This window comes from Rhinopithecus roxellana, chromosome 4, assembly GCF_007565055.1.
Source record: "Rhinopithecus roxellana isolate Shanxi Qingling chromosome 4, ASM756505v1, whole genome shotgun sequence".
NCBI classification, from domain to species: Eukaryota; Metazoa; Chordata; class Mammalia; order Primates; family Cercopithecidae; genus Rhinopithecus; species Rhinopithecus roxellana.
The window spans coordinates 63469588-63486858 of NC_044552.1; the positions used below are offsets into that span (position 1 = coordinate 63469588).

At 43.9% G+C, this 17271-nt stretch overlaps 1 protein-coding gene across 1 annotated transcript in view; it reads left to right on the forward strand.

Moving 5' to 3' along the window:
• The first annotated feature begins 891 nt into the window (after positions 1-891).
• Positions 892-17271, forward strand: part of ALDH5A1 (aldehyde dehydrogenase 5 family member A1) — a 36021-nt gene continuing 19641 nt past the window's right edge. Inside the window, exons 1-5 of the mRNA XM_010365279.2 lie at positions 892-1470; positions 8545-8628; positions 9270-9440; positions 10872-10988; positions 14938-15081. Of these exons, the coding sequence (XP_010363581.1) occupies positions 1117-1470; positions 8545-8628; positions 9270-9440; positions 10872-10988; positions 14938-15081 (870 nt within the window). The 5' untranslated portion in view covers positions 892-1116. The remainder of the gene's footprint in view (positions 1471-8544; positions 8629-9269; positions 9441-10871; positions 10989-14937; positions 15082-17271) is intronic.

The following is a 17271-nucleotide window of genomic DNA, read 5'->3' on the forward strand; positions in this document are numbered from 1 at the left end:
GATATGTTGAGACTAGTAACCTAAAATCAAAGCATAGGGCTGGGCTTCATTTGCACCCACAAATTCCCAGCATACGCCTACTATTTTTAGTTGTATCCTCCTTAGGTTTTAAGCTTCCCTGCTGCTTTCAGAGTCTTAAGCTCAAGTCTAATTTTTGAGCAGATGAAGAATGTTGTTTAAAGCTGCTCAAATACCTTGGTCGGATAGTATGCTCAATACTTATACCTTGGTTGATTCGATTTGGACAAATGCTTCCATTTACTAGTTGGTGGCCCAACTTTAATCTTACTAGTGGTTTGACTAGGGTAGCTAGTATGACTTTGAACACTATTGAATTTAATGTAGCAACTGTAATGAGCATTTTACGTTATCTCACAACAAACCTATGGGGTAGATACGGTTCTATTTTATAAGTGACTGGACTAAGGTTAACCTGTCGGTCACGCAGCTTGTCGGCAACAGACTGAGTTTGGATCCTACTCTGTTTATTTCCAAGGCGCTGTTATTTATCGGGTGCGCCCGCAGGAGAATGCCTAGACACACACCCAGAAAAGCAGGCAGGCAGCAGAACGCGGGGTCACACTTCGACCCCTCTGAGAACCATCGCTCCCAATCAATCCTAAGTGCTCAGGAGCTACAACGATGAAGAAGCGTGATCATGGCCTTGGCATTTAGGGCAGGCACCAGCGCATCCATAGACCGCGCACAAATTCCGGGGATGCCGAATTTGGGGGATGCTAAGGGGAGACAGTGGGTCTCTAGCAGCGGTTGGGGGCTCAGGAGCAGTTAGTGAAAAATGAGCACCCGAAAAGTGAAAAGGTGACAGCAGTCCGCAGGTGCATCTACCAGAGAGCCTTCTCCATCCCCCAACCCAAACCTTCCCCAGGAGGGAAGCCGTGCGGCGCTCAGGGCAAGGTGCAGAGGGCGGCGCGGCGGTGCAGCGAGAAAGGCGCGGAGAGAGGGCGCTGCTCTGTGGCTCTGCAACCTTCCGCCAGCTCTCCGGCTTTCCCCGCGCGTCTCTGGCGCCTCCTCGCTCCTTTTGCTTCCCCGCGACCCCTGCGTTCCCGTGCGCGCGCGTCCGTTTGCCTGTTTCGTGTCGCCGTCGCTGCCCGGGCCATGGCGACCTGCTTTTGGTTGCGGAGCTGCGGGGCCCGGCGCCTCGGGTCGACGTTTCCAGGCTGCCGCCTCCACCCCCGCGCCGGCGGCCTGGTGCCTGCCCCCGGGCCTGCGCCCGGCCCGGCCCAGCTCCGCGGCTACGCTGGGGGCCTGGCGGGCCTCTCTGCGGCGCTGCTGCGCACCGACAGCTTCGTGGGCGGCCGTTGGCTCCCGGCCGCCGCCACCTTCCCCGTGCAAGACCCGGCCAGCGGCGCTGCCCTGGGCATGGTAGCCGATTGCGGGGTGTCAGAGGCCCGCGCCGCCGTGCGCGCTGCCTACGAGGCTTTCTGCAGCTGGAGGGAGGTCTCGGCCAAGGTGAGAGCGCCTGGGTGCAGCGGGCCAGAGATGGCCGGGGAACACGGCAGGGAGCAGAGGGGGCTTTGCCCCAACGCGAAACCAACCGCGTCGCCTCCCTCCTGTGCTCAGTTCCCCGGCGTATACAAGGCGGAAAGTCAGAGCAACAAGAAGGGAGACGACCAATAAATAAGTTTGGAGCTTCCATTTTGTGCCGGGCGCTAGGGACACGGCCCCTGCCCTCAAGCCTCTTGAAGTGTATGCACTGCCCGGTAGGGGAGGCATAACGCGCGCGCCTAATGCAAGCGAGCTGCTGCGTTTTATGATCAACAAGCCTAACCGTGGAGGGGCGGGGAGAAAGGGGAGGGGTGTTAGGGAAGTGAGAGCACGTGTGGCCCTTCAGAGTATCTGAAATACCTCCGCAGCTGCAGGAAGCCCACGCGGGAGGCTGCTACAGCGGCCCATAAGAAGGCTGGTAGTGAGGGCCCTGGGCCAGAATCATGGAATCGGGAACGGAGACAGCTTTAGAAAGATCTGGGTTTTGTGCAGGGGAAGGGAGAAGTCCAGGACCGTTCTCCAGGTTTTCAGCCTAAATGGATAAATGCTGCTATTGGCCATTGCATAGAGAACACTGGAGAATTGGGAGTAAGGGGTGGAGGGCCATTAAATGGGGCAGAATCGAGTAAGGATAAAACTAAGAAAGTTTCTTCTTCCTTCAAGTATTATATTATTAAACCTGGAGTCAACGCAGTGAATTTTTTTACCCTGTCCTTCAAAGCTCTCCCTCTGAAGGAATGCATCCAGTGATCCCTACGCATACAAGAGATAGTGTTAGCACTTATCATCCATCAGCTGTTTACTGAGCACCTGCTCTATGCCCTGCACTGTTGGAGGTGTTTGGGATACATCAGTAAACGAAAGAAAGATTGTGCCTTTATGGAGCTTACATGGGGTGGAAGGGGAGCAGAAGAGAGATCAGAACTCTAAACAACAAACATAATATCTAAGGAAATAAGTATGTGAGAGGTGCTGAGTGCAATATGGGAAAAGAGGTAGAAGCAGAAGAGGATCCGGGCCAGAGGGAAGGGGCAAGATGCAGCATCAATAGTGTGGCCAGGTGTATTCCTTTGCTAGGGCTCCCATAGCAAAGTACCACAGACTGGGTGGCCTGAACAACAGACATTTCTCATTTTACAGCTCTGGAGGGTAGAAACCCCAGATCAAGGTGTTGTCAGGGTTGGTTTCTTCTAAGGCCTCTCTCCTTGGCTTGCAGAGAGCTCAGTTTTGTCTTTGTAACTCGTCAGAGCTCGGTTTTAGGTTCATTGAGTCTGAGTTGTCTGTTCACATCCAAGTGAGGATTTAAAGTAAGCAGTTGGATATATGAATGAATCTTCTCTGTATGTCTCCACATGGTCTTTCCTCTGTGTGTGTGTGTGTGTCGTAATTTTTTCTTTTAAAAACAAGAGTCAGATTGGATTGGGGCCTACCAGAATGACCTCATCATAACTTAATTCCCTTTTTAAAGACTCTATCTCCAAATACACTCACATTCTGAGATACTGGGGGGTTAGTACTTCAACATGTCAATTTTGTGGGGAGCACTGTTCAGCCCATGACATCAGGGTAGATCTCATTGAGGACATGAGATACAAAGGCCAAAGGAAGTAAGTGTGTCCAGAGTTGGTTCCTGCCGGTGCGTTTGTGACCTCACTGACTTCAAGAATGGAGCCGCGGACCTTTGCGATGAGTGTTATAGCTCTTAAAGATGGCATGGACCCAAAGAGTGAGCGGTAGCAAGATTTGTGAAGAGTGAAAGAAGAAAGCTTCCACAGCGTGGATGGGGACCCAAGCAGGTTGTTGCTGCTGGGGGTGGGGGTGGCCAACTTTTATTGCCTTATTTATCCCCTCCCATGTTCCGTTTATGTCCTATCAGAATACCCTTTTTTCAATCCTCCCTGCAATTGGCTACTTTTAGGATCCTGCTGATTGGTGCGTTTTACAGAGTGCTGATTGGTGCATTTTACAGAGCGCTCATTGGTGTATTTTACAATCCTCTTGCTAGCTACAGAGCGCTGATTGGTGTGTTTTTACAGAGCGCTGATTGGTGCATTTTACAATCCCTTTGCTAGCTCCAGAGCGCTGATTGGTGCATTTTATAATTCTCTTGCTAGCTACAGGGTGCTGATTGGTGCGTTTTACAGAGTGCTGATTGGTGCATTTTACAATCCTCTTGTCAGACAGAAAAGTTTTCCAAGTCCCCATTGGACCCAGTCCAGATGGCTTCACCTCTCATAAGGACGTTCAGCCACAGCCAAAGTCAGAAGCATGGCTGACACATTTGCAGAACAGTGAGGAGGCCCGTGTGGACTGAGCAAAGGGAAAGAGTTGTATCAGAGGAGGTCATACAGAGAAGGGGAGGAGAGGGTGGAGCATATAGGACCTGTGAGTTATTCTAAGGACTTGGTTTTTGCTTTGAGTAAAGGGGGAACCGTGTCAGGGTTTTAAGCAGAGATATGATCTGATTTACATTTTGAAAGTCCACTTTAACCACAGTACTGAGAATTGATAAAGAGTTGCGGAAGCAGAGAGACAGGTTAGGAGGTTGTTACATGGATTTAGGTGGGAGGCCATGGTGACTTGAACCAGGGTGGTAGCAGTGGACAAAGTGAAGAGTTATCCCATAAAGGATGTATTTTGAAGGTAGAGCCCACTGGATTTTCTGATGGATCATTATATGGGAAGTAGGTGAAGAGAGAAGTTAGTGATGACTCCGAGGCTTTTGGCCTGAGCAGTTGGAAGGATGAGGATAGCTGAATGGAACAGCATTAGGGTGAGACATCAGAGTTCAGTTTTAGACGTATTGAGTCTGAGATGTCGGTTCACACGCAAGTGAGGATATAAAGTAGGCAGTTGGATATATGAGTCTGAGGTTTGAGAGCGAGCCCTGGGCCAGAAATGTAAATGTGAAATTCATACCTGTGTGTACTGCATATATACTTAAAGCGATGGGATTGGTGAGATCACAGGAAAGGAGTGGACCAGGGCCTGAGCTCTGGTTCCCCTAGCATCATTCTGGAGTCCCACAAGGCCCCACGAAGATCAAGGCTACCATACAATGGTGTTACACTGCAGGGGTCTGGAAAACCTTCTACTCAGTCAGTGATTGTTTGGCAGCTGCAGGGCTGGTGTTGGGACCTCTTGCTGATACTAGCAGCATCATCCTGTGTTCAGATCACACCGCCCATCCTAATGTCTGTGCCCCTTGAACATTACAGTGATGTCAGCTTCCATCTTACAAGGGCTTGGATCTTCTCAGGGAAACTTCCTTTTTGAAAGGAGGGGTTCAGGCTGGGCATGGTGGTTCACACCTATAATCCCAGCACTTTGGGAGGCCAAGGCTGGTGGATCACCTGAGGTCAGGAGTTCAAGACCAGCCTGTCCAACGTGGTGAAACACTGTATCTACTAAAAATACAAAAATTGGCCAGGCGTAGTGGCTCACACTTGTAATCCCAGCACTTTGGGAGGCCAAGGCAGGTGGATCACTTGAGGTCAGGAGTTCAAGTCCAGCCTGACCAAAATGGCAAACCCCATCTCTACTAAAAAATACAAAAATTAGCTGGGTGTGGTGGCGGGCACCTGTGATCCCAGCTACTCAGGAGGCTGAGCCAGGGAAAATTGCTTGAACCCGGGAGGCAGAGTTTGCAGTGAACCGAAATCATGCCAACTGCACTCTAGCCTGGGGGACAGAGCAAGACTCTGTCTCAAAAAAAAAAAAAAAAAAAAGGAAGGAAGGAAGGAAATAAATAAATTAGCCAGGCATTGTGGCATGCACCTGTATGTAATCCCAGCTACTCAAGAGGCTGAGGCATGAAAATTGCTTGAGCCCAGGAGGTGGAGGTTGGTTGCAGTGAGCCGAGATGGCACCACTGCACTCCAGCCTGGGTGACAGAGTAAGACTCTGTCTCAAAAAACAAAAAGCGAAAGTTCTTCTTGGCTTTGGATACACCTGTGCAGATGTGGGAAGCTAGAGCCTGGGCAGCTCTGTCTTTAGAGTGCCTTAATGGCAACCCAGGTCGCTTAGATTCTCTAGGCCTTCCTCGTTTTCTTTTTTAAAGTGATTTTATGTGAATGAATTAATTTTTTTTTTTTGAAATGATTTCTTCCTTTTTTCTTTTTCTTTTTTTTTTTTTTTTTTTTTTTTGACAGGGTCTTGCTCCGTTGCCCAGGCTGGAATGCAGTGATGCTATCATGGCTCACTGCAGCCTTGAACCCACAGGCCCAAGCAATTCTCCCACCCCAGCCTTCTGAGTAGCTGGGACCACAGGCATGCACCACCACACCCAGATAATTTGTGTGTATGTGTAGAGACGGATCTCACCACATTGCCCAAACTAGTGTCAAACTCCTGGCCACAAGCAACCCTCCCTCCTTGGCCTTCCAAAGTGTTGTGATTATGGGCATGAGCCGCCACACCTGGTCCCATAATATTGTTAATAATCCAGTGTATCCCTTTATCTGTTTTTTGTTCATTGGAATTTTTTAAATTATGTCAGGATATGCGTAACATAACATTTACCATTGTAACCTTTTTTTTTTTTTTTTTTTTTTTGAGACGGAGTCTTGCTTTGTTGCCCAGGCTGGAGTGTACTGGCGCCAACTCAGCTCAATGCAAGCTCCGTGTCCCGGGTTCACGCCATTCTCCTACCTCAGCCTCCTGAGTAGTTGACACTACAGGCGCCCGCCACCATGCCCGGCTAATTTTTTTTTTTTTTGTATTTTTTAGTAGGTATGGAGTTTCACCATGTTAGCCAGGATGGTCTCGATCTCCTGACCTCATGATCTGCCCACCTCAGCCTCCCAAAGTGCTGGGATTACAGGCATGAGAGCCACCGCGCCCGGCCCATTTTAACCATTTTTAAGTGTACATTTCAGTGGTATTAAGTGCATTCGTGTTGTTGTGCCTGGGCCCTCTTCTTAAGTGTGTAAAACCCTTTCTTATGCCTCATGCATGCCCCTGTCTATATGTCAGTCTCTGGGACAAATCCAGGTTGCCAGTGAGCCATTATAATAGGGAACAATACTTGAAGACATTATGCTGAGTAAAATGAGCCAGTCACAAAAGGGCAAATGCTGTATGATTCTACTTATATGCGGTACCTAGAGTTGTCAAATTCATAGAGACAGAAAGTAGAACGGGCCAGGCATGGTGGCTCACAATGATCATCTCTGCACTTTGGGAGGCCAAGACAGGAGGATCACTTAAAGCCAGGAGTGTGAGGTTGCAGTGAGCTATGATTGCGCCACCGCACTCCAACCTGGGCGTCAGATCAAGACCCTATCTAAAATAATAATAATAAAGTAAGGAACTCTACCTTTGTATGGTAAAATTAAAGTTGTTCTTATGTACCATAAGCAATAATAGCTGTTTCCACAAAACTTATTTTCTCTTTTATAATTTGTGACCCAGTATACCTCTTTAGATGCAACTTGAAATTGGATCTCTATTACTCATCAAAGAAGGGTCATTTAGCATGAGCAATATAGTGAGACCTTGTCTGTACAAAAGAAAATTCTTTTTAATTAGCTGAGCATGATCATCCTGTAGCTCCTGTTAGCATGAAAAGTCTGTATGGCATGACAACAACTACTTTAAGAGGAAGATAAGATTTCTTTCTACTTCTAAGTGATGCTGTGATACCTTAGGCACTAAAGCAGAGCTAGTAATGCTTTTTTAGTTTCACACTGGCTTATTTTAACAGATCAAGGTAATCATTATAAGATGTATATAACATGATGTTAACTTTGTGGTCTAAGTGTTTAGCCATCAAGCTGGATTCCTTAGTAGACCAAATCTTGCTATCGAAGTGTTCTTGAGCTATACCTTGATGTTTAGAAAAAAAGTATTTGTTACATCTTGTAGGATCTACTGTTTGAACTTTTTATCCCCTGTAGTTGCCAATTCTGCATGTACTAGTCCTCTAGAAATAGGTTAAACTGAAGCAACTTGATGGAAGGAACTCTCCACAGGGATTATTTTCCAAAGAAAAGTATTGTTTGAGAAGCAAAGCTACAAGCCTACCTAAGCGTATCATAAAGCTGTCCAAAAATAACTCAGAGCCAGTATTGTGGATGGAAATGTAGTGCCCGAGTTACATTCTGCTTAAAGTTGTAACAGATACAGATGAATTCAAAGAAAAAAAATAGCTGGGCATGGTGGTGTGTGCCTGTGGTCCCAGCTACTCAGTAGGCTGAGCTGGGAGGATCACTAGAACCAAGGAAGCAGAGGTTGCAGTGAGGTATGATGATACCACTGCACTTCAGCCTGAGTTACAGAGCAAAACCCTATCTCTTTTTTAAAATTTTTTTAAATTTTTAATTTTTTTTTAGTTTGTGTGCTTCTCATTGTCCAAGCCCAGACCCTGTCTCCAAAACAAACAAAAAAACAGAAGGTCAATGTATGTTTCCCCAAGCATCTTACTCAGGGTTGTCCAAAAAATAGAACCAGTGTTCTGTAAGAACCGATGTTATAGATATGTATATGGAATCATAGATATATAGGAAGAGACTTCTTATAAAGGACTGGCTCAGGTGATTGTGGATGCTAAGAAGTCCCATCCTCTGCTATCTGCAAGCTGGAGACCCAAGAAAGCTGATATGTCCAATCTGAGTTCTAGTCTGGGTCCAAAACCCTGAGTACCAGGAATGCCAATGTCTGGTGTCTGGCAACAGGAGGAAATGGATGTCCTAGCTCATGCAGAGAGTGAATTTGCTCTTCCTCTGCCACTTTGTTCTTTTCAGGTCCTCAGCAGATTGGATGATACCCACGTGAATTTATGAAGTCAAATCTTCTTTATTCAGTCTCCTGATTCAAATGCTAATCTCTTCCGAAAACGTTTACAGACATACCCAGAATTAATGTTTTACCAGCTATCTGGGGCTCCTTGAACCCAGTCAAATTTACACATAAAATTAACCATCACAGTCAAGGAGAATGAGACCATACAGCTAATAGTTGAGGATATTGAATTTTATTTAGCATTCTGTGTTACACTTGGCATTTTATTACTTTTCTGCCTTCTTATTTCTTTTGCAGGAGAGGAGTTCATTACTTCGAAAGTGGTACAATTTAATGATACAAAATAAGGATGACCTTGCCAGAATAATCACAGCTGAAAGTGTAAGTTCAGGGATCTGACTTGGTGCACTGAGAAATTCTCCAGGAATTCTTACTAAACTTGGGGAAGCCCCTGACTTCCCATCACTGCTGGCTGTAGCTAAAGAATATGTGGTTCCTTCTCTACTGATCAAATACCAAATCATTATTGTGCCAGGGTACTTAGATTTGCTAAAATAAAATTTGTATGTTCTAGTTTATTCTTTAATAGTATCCAAAAATAGATTTTATTTGCAACTATATGCATAACTGCTATTTCACCATTCTGATGTTTTTTTCCATGGTACTGTTTTGGTTGTTTTTTAATATTGTTTTTGTACATTTTTAAATATACCAATACTTCTTCCATAGATATAATAAATTATTTCATATCATGGTTACAACACTTAGAAGATATTGAAGGGAGGAAAATTTTCCTAATTTGTAAACGTAGTGAGAATGCAAATGACTCTTGTGGTTTAGGGTGATACAGTCATCATTGTAATTCTGCTTTTTAAAACTCAAAGTCAGAAATTTTCCCCACTCTATGGCTATCGTTGTAGGAGACTTTTCTACTCTTCTTGCACCTTGAAGAATTTAGGAACACAGAGCCATGCTTTTATTATCAGAAGGTAATATGTGGGTTCTTTTCTGATTTAATTTAGGGAAAGCCACTGAAGGAGGCACATGGAGAAATTTTCTATTCCGCCTTTTTCCTAGAGTGGTTCTCTGAGGAAGCCCGCCGTGTTTATGGAGACATTATCTACACCCCAGCAAAGGACAAGCGGGCCCTGGTCCTCAAGCAGCCCGTAGGCGTGGCTGCAGTCATCACCCCGGTAGGTGACAGTGAGATCAGCAAGATCCTAGGGTGGGAGATTGGATAGGGAGTTGGGAAAGAATTCATTCTTCCGCCTGAGCAGGTGTGCTTATCCTGTTAGTTTTGTCACCTGTTCCTGGTTTCCTGATGCTTTTGCTGGATGTGGAAGTGTGTTTCCTGGTCCTCTGATGATGTTAGGTGTGGTGGCAATGAGTGGAAGGATGCATTTCTAATGCCTGCAAAAGTGGGATGCGCCGCAGGAGGACCCAGGGGCTCTTCTGACTTGGCCTGGAGGCTTCTTCCTGTCATTGCCTAGCACCTCTGAAAAGATCTTCCGGTATTTATCATTTTTAAAAAGACTTAAGATATGACACATTTTTAAACTTGCCATAGTTTGGAAAAAAGTGTTATGCTTCCTTGATGGTTATCATCAATAGCAAAGCATGTGTGGACCCACCAGCAGGCATTGGGCCAGGTTCTAGAGATAAAAAGGCTAAGAAATAAGGTATCACATCTGCCTGGATGGGGCTGCAGTATATTTGTGGAACACCCAGCTTTCCCTCTGGGTCCTGCCTTCTACTAGGTCCCGTGTTAACTTCTCTCCTGTATCTGTCAGCTGGTCTCGAGACGTCTGTGCTTTTCCTGCTCGGCATAGTTACTGACAGAATCCCCCTGATCGCCTAGATGGACTAGGTTTGACTTGAAGGTCACTATTTACTAACTGTGCAACCATGGCCAAATTACTTAACTGCACTGTCTCCGTTTTCTCGAACTTGCAAATGAGGTTAATATCAACCTCATTGGGTTGTGATAAGGATTTAATTAATTTTAATTTTGAAGTACTTAGAAAAATACCTGATCCAGAGTAAGTACTATATAATAGAGTTTTTCAAAATAAAATACCGTTATTATAGGTATGTCTATAGGCATCTATAAATATGTATGTGGAAGGAAGTAATAAATCATCTGCCATTTTCAAAACCATTGCTAATATTTACTCCCATGGGCCTCAAGCCAAATCCAGCCCACTACCTATGTTTGTAAATAAAGTTTTATTGGGACACAGTCACACCCATTCATACACCTACTATCTGTGGTGGTTTTCACAATACAGCTGCAGAGTTGAGTAATTGCCATAGAAACTATACATTCTACAAAGCCTAAAAGATTTACGATTTGGCCCTTCACAGAAAAAGTTGGCAGGCCCCTGGTCTAACTCATTTTTTACTGTGTTAAATTTCAAAAATATTTCCTATCTTCATGAGCCTTTATCTCAGAGTCCCTCAAGTTGGCAGGGGGTCAGGTGTTCTGAGAGCTCACCTGTGCAGCCAAACGGGTTTGTCAATCAGTTGTGCAATGGAATTTGTTCACTGACTTCCCAACCTACCTTCCTTTGCACTAATGAGGCGGTCCTTCCTCTCATATACTTCCTCTGCTCTTCTAACCCCAGTGGAATTTCCCCAGTGCCATGATCACCCGGAAGGTGGGGGCCGCCGTGGCAGCCGGCTGTACCGTGGTGGTGAAGCCTGCCGAAGACACGCCCTTCTCCGCCCTGGCCCTGGCTGAGGTGAGCCACTCTCCCTGTGTTTGTACAAAGCAGACAAAGTCCAAAAATTAATGTTTATCTTGGACAGAAAGAAACAATTTTGGAGGCTACTTCTTTGCTTATGTCTCCTGATGCATGGTGTTGTGTTTTAATCTACTGGCAATTATTTTAAGTCAGCTGTAGCTCTTTTGGGGAAAAAAAATGGATGAGGGATTTTCTGACATCTGCAGGCCATGTATTTTCAGCCTACTGTAAAAATGGTATCTATCCATCATCTTCATGAAATAGACACTTAAACATGGATGTTTCTCACATTTAGGAAACTTCTTATTTACCATTCCCATTTCCAGTTCAACCTGCATTCCATTAGATCTTATTTTTTTGTTTGAAAACCTCAAGTGGCCTCTTGTGTCACTCAGAGTCCAGATTCCTTAGTGGCTTTCAAGGTCCTATAAGATGTCACTTCCCACCCCCCAGTATGCCTCTGACCTTGTCCATCACACTGGAGCTCCTCACTCTTCATTCATCTGCTTGGACCACTCTGGCGCCTGCCGCTTTCCAGACCCCACCAGCCTTGCCCTCCACTCAAACTTTGTACTTTCCCTCTGTCTGGAGCACTCTCCCCCAGATACCCCTATGACTTGCTTCTTCACGTCTTCACTCAAATGCCACCCTCCCAGGGAGGCCTTCCATGGCCACCCTGTCTAAAAATCACAACTTGGCTGGGTGTGGTGGCTCACGCCTATAATCCCAGAACTTTGGGAGGCTGAGGCGGGCAGATCACTTGAGGTCAGGAGTTCGAGACCAGCCTGGCCAACATGCTGAAACCCTGTCTCTACTAAAAATACAAAAGTAGCTGGGCGCGGTGGCACGTGCCTGTAATCCCAGCGACTCAGGAGGCTGAGGCGGGAGAATCGCTTGAACCCTGGGGGCAGAGATTGCAGTGAGCTGAGATCGTGTCACTGCACTACAGCCTGGGCGACAGAGTGAGACTGTCTCAAAAATAAATCACAACCTCACACTCTGATGCTCCTGATCCCCTTCTCTGCTTTGCTTTTTCCCCCATAACACCTAAAACCACCTACCCTATCACTGTTTGTAGGCCTTTCCAGTGGGCAGGGCTAGGAGATATACATATATGTGTACACACATGTATATACGCAATAAAATGCTACAGAAATTCCTACAGAAACTTCCAATTCAAATTCAGTCCTGTAGGCTTTTTACTTAACTTCTTTTATATTATATCTGCATCTCTTTCTTTCCTGGTTTCTTTTTTTTTTTTTTTTGAGACAGAGTCTTGCTCTGTCACCCAGGCTGGAGTGCAGTGCGCTCTCTCGGCTCACGGCAACCTCTGCCTCCTAGGTTCAAGCAATTCTCTGCCTCAGCTTCCCGAGTAGCTGGGATTACAGATGCCCACCACCACACCCAGCTAATTTTTGTATTTTTAGTAGAGACGGGGGTTTCCCCATTTGGCCAGACTGGTCTTGAACTCCTGACCTCATGATCCACCCACCTTAGCCTCCCAAAGTGCTGGGATTACAGGCATGAGCCATCGCACCTGGCCTCTTTCCTGGTTTCTAAAGACTCAGGAAATGACTAAATTAATATTCCATATGTACTTATTACACAGAACAACAGCTTCTGAATATTAATTTTATTTTTTAAAAATATTAATTTTAATATCACCAATGTGCCTATTGAAAATAGTTTACTTTTTTGGTATTTTCTCTTTCCATTCTCATTTTTAGTAATAAACTTTTATTTTAGAATAGTTTTACATTTACAGAAAAAATCGCAGAGATGGGGTATTTTCCCACATATCCTACACTCAATTTCTCCTATTACTAGCAGCTTACATTAGTATAGTATATTTGTTACAATTAATGAATGAATAGTGATACTCTGTTATTAACTAAAGCCCATACTTTAAAATCCATTCTCAGATTTTATTAGTCTATACCTAGACTCCTTTTTTCTGTTTCAGGATCTGGTCCAGGATATCACATTACATTTAGTTGTCTTGTCTCCTTAATCCACCTTGGCTATAAACATTTCTCTTTAGTTTAATTAAGTCCCAGCTATTTATCTTTGAATTTTAGTTGCATTTGCTTTTGGGTTCTTGGTCATGAAATCCTTGCCTAGGCCAGTGTCTGGAAGGGTTTTTCCAATGCTATCTTCTAGAATTTTTATAGTTTCAGGTCTTAGATTTAAGTCCTTGATTCATCTTGAGTTTATTTTTGTATAAGGTGAGAGATGAGGATCCAGTTTTATTCTCCTACATGTGGCTTGCCAATTATCTCAGCACAATTTGTTGAATAGGGTGTCCTTTCTTCACTTTATGTTTTGTTTACTTTGTCAAAGATCAGTTGGCTGTTAAGTATTTGGCTTTATTTCTGGGTTCTCTTTATTTCTGGTTCCATTGGTCTATGTGCCTATTTTTATACCAATACCATGCTGTTTGGGTGATTATGGTCTTATAGTTGAAATCAGGTAATGTGATGCCTCCAGATTTGTTCCTTTTGCTTAGTCTTGCTTTGGCTATGCAGGCTCTTTTTTGGTTGCATTTAGATTTTAGGATTGTTTTTTCTAGTTCTGTGAAGAATAACCGAGGTATTTTGATGGGAATTGCATTGAATTTGTAGATTGCTTTTGGCAGTATGGTCATTTTCACAATATTTATTCTACCCATCCATGAGCATGGGATGTGTTTCCATTTGTTTGTGTTGTCTATGATTTCTTCCAGCAGTGTTTTGTAGTTTTCCTTGTAGAGGTCTTTCATCTCGTTGGTTAGATATATTCCTAAGTATTTTATACATATTTCTTTTTGCAGCTGTTATAAAAGGGGTTGAATTCTTGATTTGATTCTCAGCTTGGTTGCTGTTGGTGTATAGAATAGCTACTGATTTGTATACGTTAACTTTGTCTCTGGAAACTTTGCTGAATTCTTTTATCAGTTCTAGGAGCTTCCTGGAGGAGTCTTTAGGATTTTCTAGGTGAACAATCATATCGTCAACAAACAGCAACAGTTTGACTTTGTTGATTTGGATGCCCTTTATTTCTTTCTCTTGTCTGATTGCTCTGGCTAGGACTTCCAGTACTATGTTGAAGAGAAGTGGTGAGAGTGGGCATCCTTGTCTTCTTGTTCCAGTTCTCAAAGGGAATGCTTTCAACTTTTCCCCATTCAGTATTATGTTGGCTGTGGGTTTGTCATAGATTACTTTTATTACATTGAGGTATGTCCCTTGTATACCCATTTTGCTGAGAGTTTTAATCATAAAGGGATGCTGTATTTGTTGAAAGCTTTTTCTGCATCTATTGAGATGATCATGTGATTTCTGTTTTTAATTCTGTTTATGTGGTATATCACATTTATTGACTTGCATATGTTAAACCATCCCTGCATTCCTGGTATGAAACCCACTTGATCATGGTGGATTATCTTTTTGATGTGTTGTTGGATTTGGTTAGCTAGTATTTTGTTAAGGATTTTTGCATCTATGTCCAACAGAGGTATTGGTCTGTAGTTTTCTTTTTGGGTTATGTCCTTTCCTTGGTTATGTCCTTCCTATGAAGCCAGGGCAATACTGGCTTCATAGAATGATTTAGGGAGGATTCCCTCTTTCTCTATCTTGTGGAATAGTGTCAACAGGATTGGTACCAATTCTTCTTTGAATGCCTGGTAGAATTCTGCTGTGAATCTGTCTGGTCCTGAACTTTTTTTGGTTGGTAATTGTTTTATTACCATTTCAGTCTTGCTGCTTGTTATTGGTCTGTTTGGGGTATCTTGTTCTTCCTGATTTAAGCTAGGAGGCTTGTATATTTCCAGGAATTTATCCATCTCCTCTAGGTTTTCTAGTTTATGCCAGTAAAGGTATTCATAGTAGCCTTGAATGATTTATTTCTCTTTTCTTTTCTTTTTTTTCAGTTTAGTAAATTGTTGCCACATGTTTGCTGTTTCTGTTTATAGCTTGCAAGCCAGGCTGGAATTCCTCCAGGTGTATACAATGTTATTCCCTGTTCTCGAAAGAATGCCAAGGAAGTAGGGGAGGCAATTTGTACTGATCCCCTGGTGTCCAAAATTTCCTTTACTGGTTCAACAACTACAGGAAAGGTATGTGACTCAAGTTTCAAAGAAAACAAATATCTTTCTAATATTTTATCTTGATAGGTTATAAAAATACTATTTCATCCTGATCACCAATTTTGGAAAGATTTCCAGCACAGTGTTAAAAGCTCTGTCACAGGCCAAGCACAGTGGCTCATGCCTGTAATTCCAGCACTTTGGGAGGCTGAGGTGGGCAGATCACTTGAGGCCAGGAGTTCAAGACCAGCCTGGCCAACATGGTGAAACCCTGTCTCTACAGAAGGTACAACAGTTAACCAGGGGTGGTGGTGCACGCCTGTAATCCCAGGTACTCAGGTGACTGAGGCATGAGAATCACTTGAACCCGGGAGGTGGAGGTTGCAGTGAGCCGAGATTGTGCCACTGCACTCCAGACTGGGTGACAGAGCAAGACTCTGTTTCAAAAAAAAAAGGTCTGTTGGTTGAATAAAGTAATATCTGACCACCCTCTGGAGGTATTTTGGACAGTTCTTTATGGCATGACATAGGTTCCTGCTTGACAAAACCAAAGAAATTGGGGTAGTGAGGGTCCCATTATTTTTACAATACTTGTTGTATGTGAAGTGGGTGAAAGTTCTCCCTTGTATTTTTTTCAATTCTGGAATGCATGTTTCTTTCAATAATGTGGAATTAGAGATTCCAGAAACACACAATTAATGTTGAAATGGATGTTTTTGAATTGAACAAAAATTGTGTTTAGTCTAAAAGTACTTAGATAATTGACAAGGTCTTTTTCTCTGAGTTTTTTTTCCCTAAAATGATGAAATGTTCTTTGCTGAAAACTTAATGTGTGTGCCTGTAAGTAGATGTTTATTTATCCTTTTACATGTCCAAAAGAGGGCCAGGTGTGGTGGCTCATGCCTGTAATCCCAACACTTTGGGAGGCTGAGGTGGGCGGAACACAAGGTCAGGAGATCAAGACCATCCTGGCTAACACGGTGAAACCTCGTCTGTACTAAAAATACAAAACATTAGCTGGCGTGGTGGTGGGTGCCTATAGTCCCAGCTACTTGGGAGGCTGAGGCGGGAGAATGGCGTGAACCCGGGAGGCAGAGCTTGCAGTGAGGTGAGCTGAGATCGCGCCACTGCACTACAGCCTGGGTGACAGAGCGAGGCTCCGTCTCAAAAAAAAAAAAAATTAAGAAATTAAAAAATAATAAATAATTTTAAAAATGTCCAAAAGAGAAAAAATCAAGGTATAACAAAAGTTTTTGTTTATGGTGTTTCTCTTCAGATGGTGTGCTTTTTTTCTACTAGTTTACATATACATATACACATATATGTATCTGTACTCATAGTATTCATGTCCATAAACACATAACAGATAAAAAATAATATAAATCTGCCCGCCCAGGTGTGCTGGCTGACACCTGTAATCCTCACACTTTGAGAGGCCAAGGCAGGAGGATTGCTTGAGCCCAAGGAGTTCAAGACTAACCTAGACAACATGGTGAAACCCTGTCTCTACAAAAAAAATAAAATTAGCTAGGCTTAGTGGCACACACCTGTAGTCCCAGCTACTTGGGAGGCTGAGGTGAGAGGATCACCTGAGCCTGGGAGGTCGAGGCTGTGGTGAGTTGTGATCATGTCACTGTACTCCAGCCTAGGCAATAGGAGTGAGACCCTGCCTCAAAAAATAATAAAAATTAAAAAGTCTAATTTCAAAAATTTTGTGCATCCGTGGTCATTTTAGAAACCATGAGAAGCAAGAGGGAATAATTTAATTTTTTTTTTTTTTTTTTTTTTTTTGAGACAGTTGCCCTGTCACCCAGGCTGGAGTGCAGTGGCGTGCTCTCGGCTCACTGTAACCTCCACTTCCTGGGTTCAAAGTGATTCTCATGCCTCAGACTCTTGAGTAGCTACGATTACAGGCATGTGCCACTACACCTGGCTAATTTTTGTATTTTCTGTAGAGATGGGGTTTTGCCATGTTGGCCAGGCTGATCTGGAACTCCTGGCCTCAAGTGATCCTCCCTCCTTAGGGGCCACCCAAAGTGCTGGGATTATAGGTGTGAGCCAGTGTGCCTGGCTGGAATAATGTAATTTTAATGCCTCCCAATCATAATCACTTTTGTCATGCTATAAACTCATACTCCGGGAGTAGTGCTTTGGAATCCTACCATTCATTCATAATAGGAATGGGAATTTTTAGATCCATAAACTGCTATGCCCTGATCA